This window comes from Anabrus simplex, chromosome 1 (assembly GCF_040414725.1).
Source record: "Anabrus simplex isolate iqAnaSimp1 chromosome 1, ASM4041472v1, whole genome shotgun sequence".
NCBI lineage: Eukaryota > Metazoa > Arthropoda > Insecta > Orthoptera > Tettigoniidae > Anabrus > Anabrus simplex.
The window spans coordinates 522,048,028-522,069,741 of NC_090265.1; the positions used below are offsets into that span (position 1 = coordinate 522,048,028).

General features: G+C 35.5%; 1 protein-coding gene across 1 annotated transcript in view; it reads right to left on the reverse strand.

The window, feature by feature from the left end:
- pod1 (coronin pod1) overlaps positions 1–21,714 on the reverse strand; it is a 355,918-nt gene that overhangs the window by 271,944 nt on the left and 62,260 nt on the right. The window contains exon 4 of the mRNA XM_068225053.1: positions 187–373. Within this exon, the coding sequence (XP_068081154.1) occupies positions 187–373 (187 nt within the window). The remainder of the gene's footprint in view (positions 1–186; positions 374–21,714) is intronic.

Sequence of the window (21,714 nt, forward strand, 5' to 3'; positions counted from 1 at the left end):
TCCATTATCATGCAACTGCAATATCAACTACACTTATAACAGAATGCCATATCCATTGTCTAAAAATTTATTATTTCTCTCAAAAGTATTCCAGAAATGAAAGTAAGGCTACAACCAATATATGGGAAACAACAACGAATGACCACATGAACTGTTTATAGTGGTACTGGGGAAAATAATACTCACAATACATTTCCTTCTCTACAGCCACATCCCAGAGAGTAAGGGTGGTGAAAGAAGCTGTGGTGAGGAGACCCTCAGCTGTAGGATGGAAGCAAACAGTCTCTACCCTACGTTGTTTGTGAGAGAAGACACACTCTGGATCACATAAACTCTCTTCCAGGCCTTTCTCAGGAATGTGCCAAATCTTCACCTACAACCACACATGTACCAGAATAGAAACAGATTGAATAGGCTGATGAATTTAAACACCTCTTTACATAAACACACTATCTGCAAACATTATCAGTACTGTACATTAGAGACTTTCCACAGACTTGAGGAGCAAAGACTTGTCAGTATAGTTTAACAGTATATGTAAAGACTAACAGAAACAAGCAGACAAGTTTGAAGTTTTAAGTTTACATTACTTAACCTTAAGCAGATTAGCTACAGTTTTACATGGAATCCAAACCACTGGAATATGGCATTACATTCATAACAGATCTTAGATCAGGAGAACACGCAACAGATAAAGTACCTAAGCTAAGAATAAAACTGTCAATCAGTACTTGGGTACAGACTGCTAGTTGTGCACCAAAGCCGGCCAGAGCTCCAGGATGGATAGTGCAAATATCTGAGCTCTGCAGCACAATTCTCAAATGTATTCTCCGTTTCTTCAATAATGCTGAGATTAGGCACTGCAGCGTGATGCAGAGATAAGTTTTTTCATTCATAAGCATGAATGGTACTATCCATACATTGCACTCATGGGAACCTACTGTCCGGCTCCATGACTAAATGGTTAGCGTGCTGGCCTTTGGTCACAGGGGTCCCGGGTTCGATTCCTGGCAGGGTCGGGAATTTAAACCTTAACTGGTTAATTTCGCTGGCACAGGGGCTCGGTGTATGTGTCGTTTTCATCATCATTTGATCCTCTTAACGACGCGCAGGTCGCCTACGGACGTCAAATCAAAAGACCTGCATCTGGCGAGCCAAACTTGTCCTCTGACACTCCCAGCACTAAAAGCCATACGCCATTCCATTTCATGGGAACCTACTTTAACGTTGGCCTGTTACAGAGCAGAGATCAAACACATGGAAGTCTCTACATTACTCAAAAATAACACTGCCACCTGCATAACGGTTGGTGGAGCAATGCTGATTAGATCCCACCTAGTCCCACACTGTCATGATAAACACAGGGATACTTATCAATCATTTTGCTAGTGGTTTAACGATGCAGTATCTCATAAGTTTTAAAGTATGTTATGAAAAGGCTAGGACTTTGAAGGAAGAAGCCATGGCCTTAAGGTACAGTTACAGCATTTGCCTGGTGTGAAACTGGGAAACCACAGAAAACCATCTTCAGGGCTGCCAGCAGTGCGATAATCACTCCTCAATGCTGTTCACAGCTACAAGGTCCATACCATGCAGCCAACTTCATCAGTAAAACACGTGCGAAAATCTACAAAAACTGGACATGAATCTGTCTACAAATAGACTACAGGCCCACTGTTCCTTGGTTCTAGGTTCTTTGTATATTTCACACAAAATCATACAGTTTTGCAGGCAACAAATGACAGACATTACACACATCATTTTACTATAAACCTATTATACTATAAGGCAGTTAGGAAACAATAGAGATCTTCCCATGGTATCCTGAACATCCAGTAGTGAATGATCAACTGATATGTTTACCCTGCTGAAACCTCCACCAAACCCTGGAATGACATTCAGTGGAACACACAAGTATAACATCGTTGATACAGACTCACACGAGTTTCATTATAAGGAGAGGCACATAAATTGGTCAGTTCCATTCTAACACCATACAGTTCCCACCACTTGTTTCTGTCCATATTCACAGCACATAGGTTCTTTCACCAGAATAGAAAGGCTAACTAGTAACAAAACAGTTCTTGGACATACATGTACCATGAAAATTGCCCAATAGCTTCTCTCCTAAACCCAACCTCTAGCAAAACTACAAGTATGGGGAACATGCAAGTGACTGCTAGCCCTAAAGGTGGCAAAACAGTAAGGTAGCGTGCAGCCCATGCTGGTGTAACTGTGGTGTTGATTGACAGAAATATTTATTATTTGTATAATAGTATAATGTGACAAGTTATTTACATACTGAGGCAATATAGAATGCCATCATGCTAAACGATACTGTTGTGTTGTAAACTGCCATAATTCAGAACACTGTAGTAATCCTAGTGTTAAGTTTTTCCACATTCCCATGGAAAAATACAAAAAAAACAACAAAAATGAATATTGGCAATGAACCGAATGAAATGATACAACATTTCATTTCATTTCAGACTTTAAGCTGAAAGTCTTTCAAAGTTTTAAATTTCGGAGAGTGCAATGTCAGCTAGCCTATAAAATACACATTCAGTTCATACATCAGATGGTTTTGGAGAATTAGTAATTCTGAAACTCACACTCATTTGAATCCCATACAATTGGAATGTTTTAAAATGGTTTGTTATTTAACATCTAGGATGTAGACGAGACCAATCTGTGAAGTTCTGACTTCGTACAACGAACAGTAATGGAGGAATGGGTGTTTTGTTTTAGGGGTATAGCCTAATGTTTTTAAAATATTTCTTATTTAACACCTAGGACATGGAAGACCAACCTTCGTGTAAAATTTTAAGTTCGTGCATGAAAAGTTTTCAGAAAAATTAATATTGTGAATTTCAGAGTCAACCCCCATCTAAAGACCTTAGGGGAGAAGCATTTTGAAGACAGGATGAGTGGCTCAGATGGTTAAAGCGCTGGTTTTCTGAGCCCAAGTTGACAGGTTCAATCCTGGCTCAGTCCAGTGGTATTTGAGGCTGCTCACGAGGGATGAATCATTTCGTTTCTGGAGATAACCACATTTAACCCCTTGGGGTGGAGTGTTTTAAAATATTTCCTTTTTCAGACCTACGATTTACAAATATATAACGCTATTTTTGTCTTTGTACATTAAACAGTTTCGGAGGAATGAGTGTGTTTGTTTTCGGGTCTTAACCCCCATTTAACACCCAGAGATAATTATTTTCTCACCAAGCAAATGCTGGGGCTATACCATAATTAAGGCCATGGTTGCTTACTACCCGACCCTAGCCATCGTTGCCATAAGACCTATCTGTGCCAGTGCGATGTAAAGTAAAAAAAAAAAAAGGTACAAATAATTTTTTCAAACCTTCTGTTATTCGACACCTATGATATAGGTAACAGTGTACCCTTTCATGGCATTATTTGATTCACTTTTGGGTATAAAATTCTCGGCATTAAAATCCTCATAAGCAATAATATCCCTCGATCGCTCCACGCTTACTACTTGCATTCATAACTCGCAGCACTAGACTACACGGTCACCCAGAGAAATACCGTAGAGCGCTCTGAACCTGGTGACTTGCACGTTCCCTTTTGGCACAGTTTATTACTTGGCAGGATGTTGGAGGGATACAAGATAGAGGGAGACTCAAATAATTCAGACTGTGTTTTAAATCTAGTTTTGTTATCTTGCTCACCTTGAAGTAGTAGTTGCTAGTCCTTCCATAATCCTGTGCATAAGATACATTTTATAGTTATTAAAGACACCAAAGCAATGGAAATTTTGTCCAGCAGGAATCCTTTTAAGTGTTACTAAGTCAACCAACATACAGCTGGCATATCCGAGCTCTCTTCAAATACCACTGGACTGAGTTGAGATTGAATGCATTCAGAAAGCCAGTACTCTACTCTCAGCTGCTCAGCCGAGCTTATTAATTCAATTGTTGCAAAATAGCAGTAATCTGTTAAAACAGGAGCGGCTTAATCAGCAGGTGGGCCAAACGGCAGATACCTAAACGAACTGTGGGCCACATTATTCCCCCTTTCCCTTCCCGTCCTTCCCTAACACACAAATACATCCACACATCCAGATGCCCCCTTCATCAATCACCAACCAATTAACCGACCAACCTCTCATACGCCTATTTGACAACACAAACAATACTGACACTCAATACAAAACAAACCGAGAAAAGTAATCATTTCTCTGTAACTTTGGATAAACTTCACAGGAAGTGACAGTGTTGAAATGTCTGAAGAAAGCCACCCTCAAAGTGGAATATAGGTGTTCATCCAGGAGCGTAATTCTGATTTTCAAATTTTCAGAACAGCTACTCAAACAGATACTATTATCACAAACGACTCCAATCATCTCTTTTTTTTTTTCTCTTCTTCTTTACGTCGCACCGACACAGGTAGGTCTTGTGGTGACGATGGGACAGGGAAGGGCTAGGAGTGGGAAGGAAGCGGCCGTGGCCTTAATTAAGGTACAGCCCCAGCATTTGCCTGGTGTGAAAATGGGAAACCACGGAAAACCATACTCCAATCATCCAGGTTAACATAAACAGGCAACATTTTACAGCTTAATAGAGCTATGAACATAACTGTGTCTAGGAAGAATTATTATAGAGAGATAAATATAATCCATCAAATTGCTCATAACAACAGATACTCCAGAACATTTATTAATAGAATGATTTTAAAAAATGAAAAATGAGCCAAAAACAACTTTAATTAAAGAGCAAAAGGAGAAAAAGAAATTTGCAGTTCTAACTTTTTGAAATAAGCACCCTTATCAACTGGCTAAAATTTTCAGAAAAAGGAACATCAATGTCGCATACAAAACTGATAAAGATACTAATAAGAATATTTCAATTCAGATAAAATAGAGAATAAATGTATATTTAATAATTCAGGAATTTAAAAATTGACATGCCAAACATGCAAACAATGATACATAGGACAGTCTGGAAGAAGTATGGCTATAAGGTACAAAGAACATGTTAATGCAGTCAAACATAAAAGATGTTCGGCAATGGGAGAGCATATGGTTGAAAAGAATCGTAAATTTACAGACATTTCTAATGAAATGGAGTTAAAACATTTGGCCAAAAAGGGAAAAATTCATTAATGTTTTGAAAAGTTTAGAAATTTATCTTGTACAAAAAAAAAACTTTGAATCAAGTTTAAATGAAAGAAGTACAGAAGAGAACCCATTGTATAGACTAGCGTTTGATCATTTAAGGAAGAAAAAGAAGAAAAACTTGAAGAACTTAAATTTATTTAGGTATTCTCATTTCAGTGCATCATTTCATCATTTCCCTTCATCCAGCTGTAGCCAGGTAAGGGCAAATATGGTTCCTCTCCACCTTCATCTGTCTTTCCACCAAACCTCCTCCAACACTGTGTCCCAGTCCGGGTTTCTTTCTATAATGCTGCGTTGGATTGTGTCCTTCCATCTCAATTGTGGTTGTCCACGGCCTCTCCTTCCTTACATTTCCATCACCTTTTTTGGCATTCCTTCATCACTCATTCGCTTTATGTGCCCAAACCATCTTAGTCGGCTCTTCTCTATTCTATCATTCATTTTTTCCACTTAAATTTTTTCCCGGATTTTCTCATTCCTTATTTTGTCTCTTCTACTTTTCTGTATCATACACCTCAAGAACTTCATTTCAGCTGCCTGTATTCGACTCTCATCCTTCTTTGTCAATGTCCAAGTTTCTGTTCTGTAAGTTGTTATGGGTACGTAATACATCTTGTACATAGTTTCCTTTGCTTCCATTGGCACATCTTTGTCCCATGTTTCTTACAGTATGATAGAAACAGCTTCTAGCTTGAATCCTCTTATTAATCTCAGCATCCAGCTGAGCATTCTCCATTAATTCACTCCCCAGGTATTTGAACGCCTCCACTACTTCCAGGGGCTTGTCTACAAGTCTAATCTGACCTTTCCCTTCTTTCTCCCCTCGAACCATAACAAGAGTTTTACTCCTTTCTACACTTATTTTCAATCCACATTCTTCGATATTCCTATTCATCACATCCAACTGTTCTTGAACATTCATGTCCTCTTCTCCCCAAATCACAATATCATCTGCAAATAACATGATGTTAATTTCTCTTCCTCCATATGTTGCTTTTGCTGTACTCATGATGTCATCCATTACTATTGTGAAGAGCATTGGCAATAGAACACTTCCCTGCCTCAGCCCACTCGTGGTTTTGAACAACCTTGTCCTGCCAACTTGTGTTTCCACACAACTACAATATTCCTTGTACACTGCCATGATCATTTTTATTAATCCCTGTCCAATACCTTTTTGCACCAGACTGTCCCAAACTTTAGTCCTGGGGACACTGTCACATGCCTTTTTAATGTCTATGAATGACATCACCATATCATTCTCATACTCCCATTGCTTTTCTATTAGTTGTCTCAATGAAAATGGGCTCTATTGTTGACCTCCTACTTCTGAAATCAAACTAATTTTCCTGTATCTGATTTTCAACCCTCAACCTTATCCTACTTTCCAGTATCCTCTCCATTATCTTAGCAACATGGGATATCAGAGTAATTACCCTGTAGTTCAATACTTTCTTATTGCCTTTCTTGAAAATTGGGATGATTTTTGCCAATCCTCAGGGACCTCTTTATTCTCCCAGGCAATCCTGAGAACTCGAAATGTCCACTGAAGGAGTACAGCTCCAGCAGCCTTTATCATCTCCATTGAAAGTTCATCTATTACAGAAGTTTTTCCATTCTTCATCTTTCTTACTGCCATTTCAATTTCATTCATTGTAATTACTTTATCCATTTCTTCAACTAATTGCCTTTCCTGGTCAACCATTGAATGAGTGTCATTAGTTCTCATGTTCAGCGACTTGAGAAAATTCTTTATTTCTTATTTCTTCTGGCTTTGTTAATATTACACCGCCTTCATCCTTCAAAAATTTGGTGTTTACTTGATCTCTCTTTTTTTTCTTAAAATAATATACAGTAATTTCTTGCTGTCCTGCATATCATCTCTCAATTCATCAAAATATTAAATTTTATGTAATGATCATTTTCATACTATTTCATTAGTTTCTTTATTCATTGATTTGGTGAATTAGATACAATGCTCCTTTAAATTGGAAGAAAAACAAAATACAGTGTTATATTGTTTTTTCCTTGAACTGACATCACTGATGAAGGGAATGTATATTTTTCCTGAAACACGTATTTTCAATCATTAAAAGTGTATTTTAAATAGTTTCTTTAATAGATTCAGACAAGTCAATACAGGATCAAATAAATACATATTATGGTTAAGTTGTGAACTTGTCCCTTAATTGGGACCAACACTGAAGTTCGATTAATTCAGTCTCTAGTTGCACAGGTGCATCAAAAACGTCAACTGCAAATGGATTTTCAAACAAATTAATTTTCTCCACACTTACAGAAAGGTCTTTAAATGTGTTTCCAAACAAGTTTTGCACATCAGATTTTCTATTACTTGCATTAGCAAAGTGATTGTGTCTGAAGTACTTTGAAATTTATCAAATGTTGTCTTATATTTGAAACCTTGTAAATGTTCGGCCCTAAGCTTCTCACTAGAGGAGACGAAAGTTAATACCTTGGGAATATCAAATATCAAATAAACTATATGTGGCTTGCCCGCAAATTGCCATGCAAATAGAAACAATTAACATTCCATGGTTTCCCATTTCTCTATGTGATGTATGGGCGCCAGCGTTACAGTTTTAAACAAAACTGTAGAGTAAAATTTATATTTACTAGCATAGAGACTTATACTTAAATCACAAGGGTAGAATTTTAAATAATTAACCATTAAGTATCGTTTGAGAAAGAAAATTAACGCAATATAAAATACAAATGAATTTATTATACAAAAAAAATTAGATGAATCGGAAAAGTTCCTTAAAGCGTGGAGGGATTTAGAATTTACGTTACTCAAATTACTAATTGCTTGCTTTATCTAACTGAAGCTCACCAATTGCAGTTTCCGTTGAAGTCGTCTGGTTTCTGTGGTTACTCGTTCTCTTCTTCTCGATGTAGAATTGGCTCCATGGACATCCTTCCTTCTCTGATGTGCTACGGGCTATCTGGACTAGCACTCCCTAATTGCCTAGTCTTTAAATTAGACATTGGCCCTATACTTGTAAAAACTGATCAGCGTTGATCGTATGAGGAGAAAATTCAGAGATATGAATTTTTCCATGTTAGTAGAAATCTCAATCCAACTGAGCTATACTATTTATACGCTACAGACTTGTACCAAATTCCATGGACTTGAACTAAACATAGTTCTTCGTCCAGAAGATTTACTGAATATAACACAAGCCATAAGCTTGTTTCGTCTCACGCAGATCCGATAACATGACCGCAGCTAAGTACTGTATCGAAGCGACAACACACTGTACAAAAATAACTATGTCTCGGAGATGTTCACATTTGATGTTCTAATAGTAGTTAGGGTCTCAACAGAAATAGCGATGTGAGTGAGTATCCGTGACTCCGTGAATCGAGGAATGCTCCGCACTACATAATATATCACCGGGCTCTCCCCACTCTTGATAATAGCTCAATATCAATTCTCTATATAACGAAGCATCTGATTCGTAGATCGCATTATCATCTTCCTCTCTTCTTTCTTCTTGACAAGTCCAGTAGGCGTGGCGATGATGTAGTCTGCAAGCCTAGCCTTGCACGCAGGTAGCTGTATAGTCCCTTGCTCATGAGTTTAACTCAAGTGAGTCATGCTAAATTCCCCTGCTATAAGAATAACCTTTTCCGTATACACAAATATGGGATGAAATGACAACAACTATTATGTCTCAACATATTGACCATATTTACAACACATAATGAATTCCTATCCTACCTAATATAATAATTTAAATAATAAATGATGTTATAATTATATAATATGATTCCTTGTTTACAAATGATTGACGTAGAATAAATATGTTATTACGAATAATTGCCGATGGCGGATAAACTTGATATCAAATGATATCGCGTAAAATGATAGTATATTAAATTAGTCTGGCTGGAGAAGCCTGGACGGTTACAACTTGAATGACATTTCTAGCAGATTTAATACATGTGCCGTGCAGCCATAAGTAATGACTTATCATTTTCAAGCAGAAAATGCAATTTTGAAATACTGGTAGCATTATCTATAACAACAGAATGAACTTCACACTTTTAAGTTGTCTCACATTTTTGAATGCTGTTTACAAACACTTCTGCCAGATAATGGGCTGTATAAGCATGACCAGATGTGTCAATAGTGTCCATTAAACATTGTTTGTTTTTGTGGTAATTGTAAGGCTCATTTTGAACCATCAAACCCTAGAAAGACACTTAGATTTTTCAGAATAAGGAAACAAGTTTTCTTTCTTTCTCTCTCTCTCTCTCTCTCTCTCTCTCTCTCTCTCTCTCTCTTTGTAAACAGTTTCCAGTAAACTCCCACTAATTTCCTATCATTTGGCACATGAACTGACACTAAGAACACGACGAAGACCCAGTGCGGTGGATTTGGTCAAAATTAGCAAAAAAACTGCCAGGAACTGGACCCAGGCCTCTTACAGATAACAAACATATAAGAGACGCTAAGAAATAAAAATATAACAGTAATAAGGGCAAGAACTTAAATTTATTATGGAGAGGAAATAAAGAAAAAGGTTGCATAGGTCTAAACAGTCATAAGTTTAGGGAGTACAGCCCCTGATCATAACATTCTCCCTTTCAATTCCTCAGATAAGACATAAAACTCTCAACAATAAAAATCACGACCCCCGAGAATACATTATCATTAAGTAAAAGAGCTTAAAATGGGAGAAGAGGGAAGGGTGCACCGAACTCATGAAATAAATGCTAAGAGGAAGGGAAAGTTACCATGGTTTCACGCCAAACAACAAAAAAAATATGGAAAGGCAACCCGCAAAGAATAAAACATATTAAACTAGAAAATAGGTAAAGAAAGCCAATGACGGCAATGTGAAATGAACAATAAATAAGTCAATTAGACACAAAAGGTATCACGAACCCAAACGTCAACCACCCAAGCTCACACAGAGACCAAGGGGTTAGGTCGCCGAATAGAGGGACGTATAAGAACGTCAACGCACAGAACATAACAAAATAAACAACCGCTCTCGAGCTCAGACAATATGAACCAGAAAGTGGTCCATTTTAAAGAGACGGAGTGTCTCCAACACCAAAACACACAGAAGCAGGCCAATCGCGTTGTTAGTTTGTATTCATACCAAGTCTACGAAGTGGACATGAATTATACAGAACACGCGATAAAATAATACAACATGAGCTCAAGCGGAATGTTAATGAAGGCGACATGAGTAAAAGGTCTCGGTCGGCACACAGCAAACAATCACATACACACATACATGAATCCGTGTCACCTTCTGTTCTCAAAATAAACAGTGGAACGGTGAAAGAAAATACCGAAAGAAGCATGTAAAAGTAAAGTTAACACACAAATAAATTAGAAACGCATGTAATGAGGGAAACCTTTCTAACCCAACCATGGTGAGCACAGAACGAAGCAATAATAAAACCAAGAGAAGATTAAAGAAAATTAAATACCTCAATTACATAAGCAAATAAAATTCTCGAAAGGCTGAGATACGTACAAAGACATGTTGAATCTGTTAAAATATATTTTATATGCCACAAAGGCGAGTTGGAAATCCAATCCTTCCATCTTCTCAAGTCAAAACTCCCCACACTACCAAGCAGAAAGATAACCCAACAAGATGGGGCAGAAAAGAAATGCTTTGACCTATGCTATCGTATGAGATGCCATCACTGTTGTTTATAAGTTTCATTTCCGTATTGATAGATATTACTTTACAAAAAACAATATGTATATGAGTTTCCACCTTATCAATACAAATTTATTTTACATTAAGCAAGTAAATATAGTCAAGACTAGTTTCGACCCCTAGGGGGTCATCCTCAGTTGACAAGCGTTAAAAATGTATTGTTTACAAAAACATCACATGTAGTGGTAAAAGCTTAAATTAATTTGAACCGATCATTAATGTTGGTATGTCTGGTACATGATTGACTAGTGTGCATCATCCATGAAGACACACATTATTTTTTATGCTACTACCATCCAATTTTTTTAGGTTATACAATGTGGAATATACATGCATTTATGCAACTCAACAGTGGCAAGTTTAACAATGTACATTTAAAGTTGGTTCATAAATTACACATTGGCTATTGATTAGGACATTGGTTTGAACACTTTTGACTAGAATATCAATGTAACACCTTACTGGCATATATCTTAGATGCTAAAATCAGTTTGTAAAGCCTGTTACTCTTGATTGAGTCTTAGTATAAAGTTAAAATTTTAAATGAAAACTATTTGCTTAGTATAGGCATTAAATAATGCTGTTAAAATGGACGTAGTGGTAAAAGCTTAAATTGATTTGAACCGGTCATTAATGTTGGTATGTCTGGTACATGATTGACTAGTGTGCATAATCCATGAAGACACATATTATTTTACATGCTACCACCATCCAATTTTTAGGTTATACAATGTGGAATATACACACATTTGTGCATCTCAATAGTGGCAAGTTTAACAATGTACATTTAAAGTTGGTTCACAAATTACACAAATTGGCTATTGATTAGGACATTGGTTTGAACACTTTTTGACTAGAATATCAATGCAACACCTTACTGGCATATATCTAAGATGCTAAAATCAGTTTGTAAAGCCTGTTACTCTTGATTGAGTCTTAGTATAAGGTTAAAATTTTAAATGAAAACTATTTGCTTAGCATAGGCATTAAATAATGCTGTCAAAATGGACATCTAGCTAAAACAGTGGTATATGTATGTCATATATGCCTGGTTAAAAACACATTACATTAATGTTATTGATATGTGGTGCAACATGTACATTGTTTTGGAACAAATGGGGTTGACGAATTTTTCATAACAGTCTTAGATATAGTGTTCTAATAAAATGGGTCCGTAAAAATATTTATATGTACAAAACAGTTAGCATTTTAATAATCCGCTGTAGATCGGGTAATGCTTAGATATATATCTGGAGATATATTAGGCAGCTACTAATGTTGGAGTTATTAGAAATATTAATGGAGCATGTTTTCCATCCGTATGTCGTGATGTTTCTGGCTGGTGACATTTGTCAGAATGTGTTGAAATTATGCGTCTTGATGCACGTTGATTTTATCGTGGAAGCGTATATGTTGTAAAAACAAGGTACAGTATCTGGAAATAGAAATAATGAGTGTGATAATGGTGTGGTATGAAAGTGTGATAGTAAATCGTATGTCGTTTTACTTACGTAAGGTGTTGGAACCGTGCGTTCTTTGTAGCTGCCTGTTGGGATCTGATACGTGTTGCTCTGAGATTGTAGTTAGCGGCGGTAGAGGGGAGGTTTGGGGGGATGGGTGGAGTGTTAGTGATGGGAGTGGGGTTAGAGGGGAGGAAGTCTTGGGGCGGTTGATTTGAACATATAGATTTTTGTTTACTTATTCTTTTGATGTAGAAATCTTTTAATAAGGGAATTATTGCATGAAAAAGAATATTGTTTCTGTCTATACTTTCATTTAGGTTGGAGTTCGGGTTCACGTATTTGTCTAAATTTATGTAAAATTCTTCTATTATGCTGAGCAAGGGACTTTTTGGATTCATACTGAGGATTTGCATGTCGTTCTTAATGACCGTGAAATTATGTTTTTGATCGTCAATGTGCTGACCCATTGCTGAGAAATGTCTGTGTTTGACGGCGTTGACATGTTCATTATATCGTATTAAAAAACTTCTACCAGTAAGCCCTACATAGCTGGCTCGGCAGTCGTTGCATTTGAGGCGATAGACTCCTGAGTGATTGTATTTATTTATGTTATTAACTGATTTGGAATTGTATAGTATGTTGGTGTTATTGCGTGCAGTTTTATATGCTATTTTTAGGCCTTGTTTTTTGAAGATATTTGTTATGGGATGTATATGGTTATTGTTGTAAGTAAACAGTGCATATTCTTTTTTATTTTTGGTGATTCTGGTTAACTTGGTTTTAGGTTGGTTTTTGACTTTGTTGATGATCTGGTTTATCATTTCTCTTTTATATCCGTTTTGTTTTGCTATTTCATGGATTGTGTTTAGTTCTTTATTTAGATTTTCTTTTGAAAGTGGAATGTTGTATGCTCTGTGAATCATACTATAGTATGCAGCTCTCTTATGAGTATGTGGGTGGGTGGAGTCTATCTTTATTGTATTTGATGTGTGGGTAGGTTTTCTATATATGTTATATGTTAGGTGGTTGTTATGTCTAGTTATGGATATATCTAAATAGTTTATGGTGTTGTTGTATTCAGTGTCCATGGTAAATTTAATATGGGGATCTATTCTATTTAGTTGTTCTAAGATTATGTTTTCATTAGTATGTCTATTGTCCATGATTATAAATGCATCATCGACAAATCTGCACCAATAGATAATATTTTCTATTTTTTTAATTTCTTGGTGTTCTAAGTAGTCCATATATATATCAGCTATTATGCCTGATATTGGTGATCCCATGGGTAATCCTTTCTGTTGATAGATAGTGTCATGGAACTTGAAATAATTATTATTGATAGTGAATTGTAAAAGTTTTATAAATTCATCTATTTCCAATTTGCTTAACTTACTGTGGTTATAAAGATTGGATTCTATGATAGTGATAGTTTTTTGTGTGGGTATATTAGGATACATGTTTGTTATATCATATGTTGCTAGCTTGTAGAAGTGTTCTATTCTTATATTCTTAGTAATATTGCAAAAATCTATTGAGTTTTTTATGGTTTTATTTGCTTGAAAGACATAATGTTTTTTAAGGAATTTTTGTATGTATTTGGATAATTTATAAATAGGGCTTGGCCTGTAGTTTATTATGGGTCTCATAGGAATGTTGTCTTTATGGATCTTAGGGTAAGCTTTAGCTGTAGGTATCCCTGGATTCATGGTGATTAATTTTGTAGTTTCCTGTTCGTTCAAGAGGAAATTGGTGTTTTTTAGGAGAGTTTTTAAGTTTTTTTGGATACTGTTAGTGGGATCTTTAGTCTTAATTTGAAAAGTTTCATCTTGAAAGCAGGTTTTTGTTTTTGTTATATATTCCTCTTTATCCATAATGACTGTAGTGTTTCCTTTATCTGCCTTTGTTACTATTAGGTTATTTTGCTGGATTTTATTTTTGAGTACCTTAATTTGTGTTTGGTTTGTGATATCTTGATTCTGAGGTTTTTGAGTGATCTTATCAATATATTGTGGTAGTGTTTTTTTAATTTCATATCTAAATTCATTTTGTTTTTCTTGGGGTATTTTGTTTAAGGCATCTTCTGTTTCAGTAATAATAGTGGCAATATTTTCAAAAACAGAATTGTTTTTCCAGTTATGTTTTGGTCCCTTGCTCAGTATAGTTGTTTCTTTTTCATTGAATATTGTGTTAGTTAGGTTTTGGAGTGGGGGATGGAAAATATGTTGGTTGTTGTCAGTAGAAATAATAGTATGTTGTCTATACTGTGTATGATTGGTTTGGTTTAGTGATGCCTTAAGTGCGTTGAGTTTCTTGTTGAGGGTGTTCTGCTTCTGTATGGCTATATTTTCTATCTTTTCGTTGGTTATTTGTTGGAAGTTGTTCCAGTATGTGTGTGGTAGTTCATGTGAGGCTTTGAGGTGTGTTTCATACATTTGTATGTTGAGGTGTTGTTTCTTTCTATACATGAATTTAATTTCTTCCTTAAGCCATATTCGGTTTGTTTTGTTTTTTGTATTTTAGGTTTGATAGGTGCTTCTATGTTTATTATTATATTTCCTAAGAAATTTAGGAGTTAGATTATTTAGTAGACATTGTTTTAAGAAAGTGATGTTTTTGACAATATTTGTGATCTTAATTTTCAGATTTTGGTATCTGTGTGCCATTTTTCTTGCCTGGTTGGCTTTTCTACTGTTGTTTATAAGTTTCATTTCCGTATTGATAGATATTACTTTACAAAAAACAATATTGTGCCGTTTCACAATTCTTTATAAGAGCTAGAGCAACAAAGATGGAGTCTCTGCGGTCAAAATCTCAAATAAAATACATTTAACGTCAGTACGGGCCAAATTATAAGTATTTTCGTCAGTCGGTTACAGTAATCGCCGCGTTTAGAAGGCGCAGAAAAAAAATGACAGATGGACATTATTTGAAACCATTATTCAAGAAAAAAGATGCTCATCTTTTACTATCTAATCTGACTTCGGTGTATTAAAAGGACGTAAAATTCATTTTAAAGGAATTTTCCAGCGGAGCGATATATTGGAGATTTGGAAACGAAGATTAATTCCCGACTACACACTGTTTGACGGAAATCAAGATTTAAACGCCGCGCGAGAGATTTAATACGAGAAACAATAAGAGATAAGATATACTACTGTGGAACTACGTCACGCAGTGACGCAAGCCCTTGATGAAATTTGCCCGACACCGGTTAACATCGAAAGACGCTTACGGACCAGTAATTGAATGCATTTAGGCTGATGAAAGACGGCGGAAAGAAATTTATTTTCAAATCAGCTTATACCGAATATATGTCTTAGACAATTCTGGACTATTTATTGATTTAACTTGTCCCAGTAAAAACCTGTGCAATCTGAGAAACGCAAGAGCTATAGTACTTGGAAAATGTCATCAATGAGTCACATATTTTATCATTGTTCTGTTCCATACGCACGAGTCTTCAACATGGGTCTGTAAGGAAGCAAGGCGATGCTGCTTGGATCCTGACGAGGCGAGACGATGTTGGCTATCACGGATGACCAGTGAGCGATGATGAGAAGCCACGATGTACCCAACCACTTGTGGAGGAACCAGATGACCAGTTCCTAGTCTCAGATAACCGGAGAGGAGGAAACGCCGAGACCATCTTGAGCAAAGCTAAGTCCAATATCCAAGTCGTTTTCGTAAGTAAGAAGATATTATTCCTTTATTTGCTTGGTAATATTTATTGTGCGAACACAGTGTGTAATATGCATCTAGCTAAATTGATTGGAAGTAGGTACTCATCCGTACGAAACGTCAATTCCATTTGTAGGCGTGGTCACCAAGTGATGTTTCGATCGTAATGTTTTCCAGAGATATGCGCGAAGAGATCGCTAAAATTATTATTATTATTATTATTATTATCAGTGATGTGTAAAGAATAAAAGTAGGCATTTATATCTGCGTGTCATAAACTTAAGCATCGTCAAATTGTTCGAGATCATGCATAGGATTTGTGTTATGAAGGAATGGCAGTAGACTATCCCAGGTTACGTTAAATTTAGCACTATGGCTGTAATAAATAAAGTAGACATTTTAGTAATGTCGCGGCACGTTGATGTGCAAATCAAGGTAATGAATTACGAGATGAAGTGATAGTGTGGTTATATGAAATAAGAGTAATAATTAACGCGTCATGAATATGATATAGAGTTGTTGATGATGTATGATGGTTGTAGTTATTGTTTCTTCGAGAGAGAGTCATAGTTGCATGAAATAAGGTCTCATGACTTCAAATGTTATAAGTGAGAAGATCACTGATTTCTCGCCAATTTCACGCAATGATTTTAAGCCTACGCATTTTATCTAGCTCAGGACGTGCAGTACAACGTTTCTTTTATCCATATTAAGTTACTTGGAGAAGCAAATGCTTACTCTGGATAGATTGGAGCCTTCACTGATTCGCTTAGGAAGATCTCGAGAACTCACACTAAATAATTACATTTCTGTAGAAATTTCAATCTATAGGCCGATCACTGGTGACCTAGGTTTTCGAAGGAGAATCATTTTCTTTTAGCTGGAGATAGTGTCATCCGCTTAAGTAGATTTTCAATTGGTAGCATGTGTTATTATAACCCTGTATAACCAGTGTGGTGACGTTTCTTGCTACTTCGTACGCACGTAGTCTATGTCAATAAGATAAGGTCATATTACCTTAAATTCATGAATTAAATCTTGCGAAGATGTTACTTATTGGATGATTACGACTTACAATGGACGTAGCTTGGCTCATGATGTGTAACACAAGGAAATATGAGTGTCTAAAAAGCGACTAGATAGGCAGAGAACAATATTTAAGACGTAAAACATATACGTGTGTACTTGTCAGAATAACGCAAGAAGAGTTTATAATAGTCTTATTGATGGTCTTAAACCTACAGACAGCCAATCAGTCAGTTAAAATTTAAGTAATATGACAGTTTTTAGAATAGATATCAAGTGTTAGTCACCATAATTTAATGCGATTTCCAAGGACGGTTGACTTAAACAAATGGAACTCCATTTCTTGACTGAATAATGGCTCAGAAATTCCATATGCGATTCTTTATTTCTCAAAGGAATACAATTAGAAGGACTATAAATAATAGTTGATAAGAGTTTTCTTTTCTTTTCTGTGGATGCATCCTACATTTTTAATGTAAATAATTTTTATGTTTTATTTTCTTGCCAAGAAGGCACTTGTAAATACTACTAGCAGTGTTCAATTTAATTTATTTACTCATCACCCAACTCGCTAGGTGAATTGTAAGAGAAAGATAGGGCAGTTTCCTTTTAAGAATCTTCCCACATGTGTCATGTCATTTACATTATTAATGGATGATTTCTGAGATGAATGAGTACTAAGAAAGGAAGTTTTTTTTTAAGCCGAGAAGACTTTCAATCATTTAGGGTGAAGTCGAAAGACGTGATTTTTTCCAAAGTTATCGACGGATATGGATTACTAGGTAGACAATGAATTACTCATTACAAAGGCTACTTAATTAGTAAAATTTTGAACTAATTTCTTGAATATCTGATTTAATATTTAAATAAATTTTGTATGGTAAAACCTAAAAACTCTTTCTCTGTGTTCTTAGCATAAGGTTTAGATGTAAGACTATAAGTAGTAACGATCGACGACGAATTTCTCAAGAACTAATGAGAATGGTACCTAACTAAATACGAGTAAGAGACGTCTTTCTGCGTTAGTTAGAGCATACCGTTGATTGACCTGGACGTCTTTCCGTTGCGGAACTCATACCCGTAGAACTCAATCACCTGATTTATCGAAATTAGAGCTAGTCTGGATCTCTTGTGTCCTTACCTGGACGCGGGAACGGCGCAATATGTATATGAGTTTCCACCTTATCAATACAAATTTATTTTACATTAAGCAAGTAAATATAGTCAAGACTAGTTTCGACCCCTAGGGGGTCATCCTCAGTTGACAAGCGTTAAAAATGTATTGTTTACAAAAACATCACATGTAGTGGTAAAAGCTTAAATTAATTTGAACCGATCATTAATGTTGGTATGTCTGGTACATGATTGACTAGTGTGCATCATCCATGAAGACACACATTATTTTTTATGCTACTACCATCCAATTTTTTTAGGTTATACAATGTGGAATATACATGCATTTATGCAACTCAACAGTGGCAAGTTTAACAATGTACATTTAAAGTTGGTTCATAAATTACACATTGGCTATTGATTAGGACATTGGTTTGAACACTTTTGACTAGAATATCAATGTAACACCTTACTGGCATATATCTTAGATGCTAAAATCAGTTTGTAAAGCCTGTTACTCTTGATTGAGTCTTAGTATAAAGTTAAAATTTTAAATGAAAACTATTTGCTTAGTATAGGCATTAAATAATGCTGTTAAAATGGACGTAGTGGTAAAAGCTTAAATTGATTTGAACCGGTCATTAATGTTGGTATGTCTGGTACATGATTGACTAGTGTGCATAATCCATGAAGACACATATTATTTTACATGCTACCACCATCCAATTTTTAGGTTATACAATGTGGAATATACACACATTTGTGCATCTCAATAGTGGCAAGTTTAACAATGTACATTTAAAGTTGGTTCACAAATTACACAAATTGGCTATTGATTAGGACATTGGTTTGAACACTTTTTGACTAGAATATCAATGCAACACCTTACTGGCATATACCTAAGATGCTAAAATCAGTTTGTAAAGCCTGTTACTCTTGATTGAGTCTTAGTATAAGGTTAAAATTTTAAATGAAAACTATTTGCTTAGCATAGGCATTAAATAATGCTGTCAAAATGGACATCTAGCTAAAACAGTGGTATATGTATGTCATATATGCCTGGTTAAAAACACATTACATTAATGTTATTGATATGTGGTGCAACATGTACATTGTTTTGGAACAAATGGGGTTGACGAATTTTTCATAACAGTCTTAGATATAGTGTTCTAATAAAATGGGTCCGTAAAAATATTTATATGTACAAAACAGTTAGCATTTTAATAATCCGCTGTAGATCGGGTAATGCTTAGATATATATCTGGAGATATATTAGGCAGCTACTAATGTTGGAGTTATTAGAAATATTAATGGAGCATGTTTTCCATCCGTATGAGGATACTTCCTCCCCTCTAACCCCACTCCCATCACTAACACTCCACCCATCCCCCCAAACCTCCCCTCTACTGCCGCTAACTACAATCTCAGAGCAACACGTATCAGATCCCAACAGGCAGCTACAAAGAACGCACGGTTCCAACACCTTACGTAAGTAAAACGACATACGATTTACTATCACACTTTCATACCACACCATTATCACACTCATTATTTCTATTTCCAGATACTGTACCTTGTTTTTACAACATATACGCTTCCACGATAAAATCAACGTGCATCAAGACGCATAATTTCAACACATTCTGACAAATGTCGCCAGCCAGAAACATCACGACATACGGATGGAAAACATGCTCCATTAATATTTCTAATAACTCCAACATTAGTAGCTGCCTAATATATCTCCAGATATATATCTAAGCATTACCCGATCTACAGCGGATTATTAAAATGCTAACTGTTTTGTACATATAAATATTTTTACGGACCCATTTTATTAGAACACTATATCTAAGACTTATGAAAAATTCGTCAACCCCATTTGTTCCAAAACAATGTACATGTTGCACCACATATCAATAACATTAATGTAATGTGTTTTTAACCAGGCATATATGACATACATATACCACTGTTTTAGCTAGATGTCCATTTTGACAGCATTATTTAATGCCTATGCTAAGCAAATAGTTTTCATTTAAAATTTTAACCTTATACTAAGACTCAATCAAGAGTAACAGGCTTTACAAACTGATTTTAGCATCTTAGATATATGCCAGTAAGGTGTTGCATTGATATTCTAGTCAAAAAGTGTTCAAACCAATGTCCTAATCAATAGCCAATTTGTGTAATTTGTGAACCAACTTTAAATGTACATTGTTAAACTTGCCACTATTGAGTTGCACAAATGTGTGTATATTCCACATTGTATAACCTAAAAATTGGATGGTGGTAGCATGTAAAATAATATGTGTCTTCATGGATAATGCACACTAGTCAATCATGTACCAGACATACCAACATTAATGACCGGTTCAAATCAATTTAAGCTTTTACCACTACGTCCATTTTAACAGCATTATTTAATGCCTATACTAAGCAAATAGTTTTCATTTAAAATTTTAACTTTATACTAAGACTCAATCAAGAGTAACAGGCTTTACAAACTGATTTTAGCATCTAAGATATATGCCAGTAAGGTGTTACATTGATATTCTAGTCAAAAGTGTTCAAACCAATGTCCTAATCAATAGCCAATGTGTAATTTATGAACCAATTTTAAATGTACATTGTTAAACTTGCCACTGTTGAGTTGCATAAATGCATGTATATTCCACATTGTATAACCTAAAAAAATTGGATGGTAGTAGCATAAAAAATAATGTGTGTCTTCATGGATGATGCACACTAGTCAATCATGTACCAGACATACCAACATTAATGATCGGTTCAAATTAATTTAAGCTTTTACCACTACATGTGATGTTTTTGTAAACAATACATTTTTAACGCTTGTCAACTGAGGATGACCCCCTAGGGGTCGAAACTAGTCTTGACTATATTTACTTGCTTAATGTAAAATAAATTTGTATTGATAAGGTGGAAACTCATATACATATTGTTTTTTGTAAAGTAATATCTATCAATACGGAAATGAAACTTATAAACAACAGTAGAAAAGCCAACCAGGCAAGAAAAATGGCACACAGATACCAAAATCTGAAAATTAAGATCACAAATATTGTCAAAAACATCACTTTCTTAAAACAATGTCTACTAAATAATCTAACTCCTAAATTTCTTAGGAAATATAATAATAAACATAGAAGCACCTATCAAACCTAAAATACAAAAAACAAAACAAACCGAATATGGCTTAAGGAAGAAATTAAATTCATGTATAGAAAGAAACAACACCTCAACATACAAATGTATGAAACACACCTCAAAGCCTCACATGAACTACCACACACATACTGGAACAACTTCCAACAAATAACCAACGAAAAGATAGAAAATATAGCCATACAGAAGCAGAACACCCTCAACAAGAAACTCAACGCACTTAAGGCATCACTAAACCAAACCAATCATACACAGTATAGACAACATACTATTATTTCTACTGACAACAACCAATATATTTTCCATCCCCCACTCCAAAACCTAACTAACACAATATTCAATGAAAAAGAAACAACTATACTGAGCAAGGGACCAAAACATAACTGGAAAAACAATT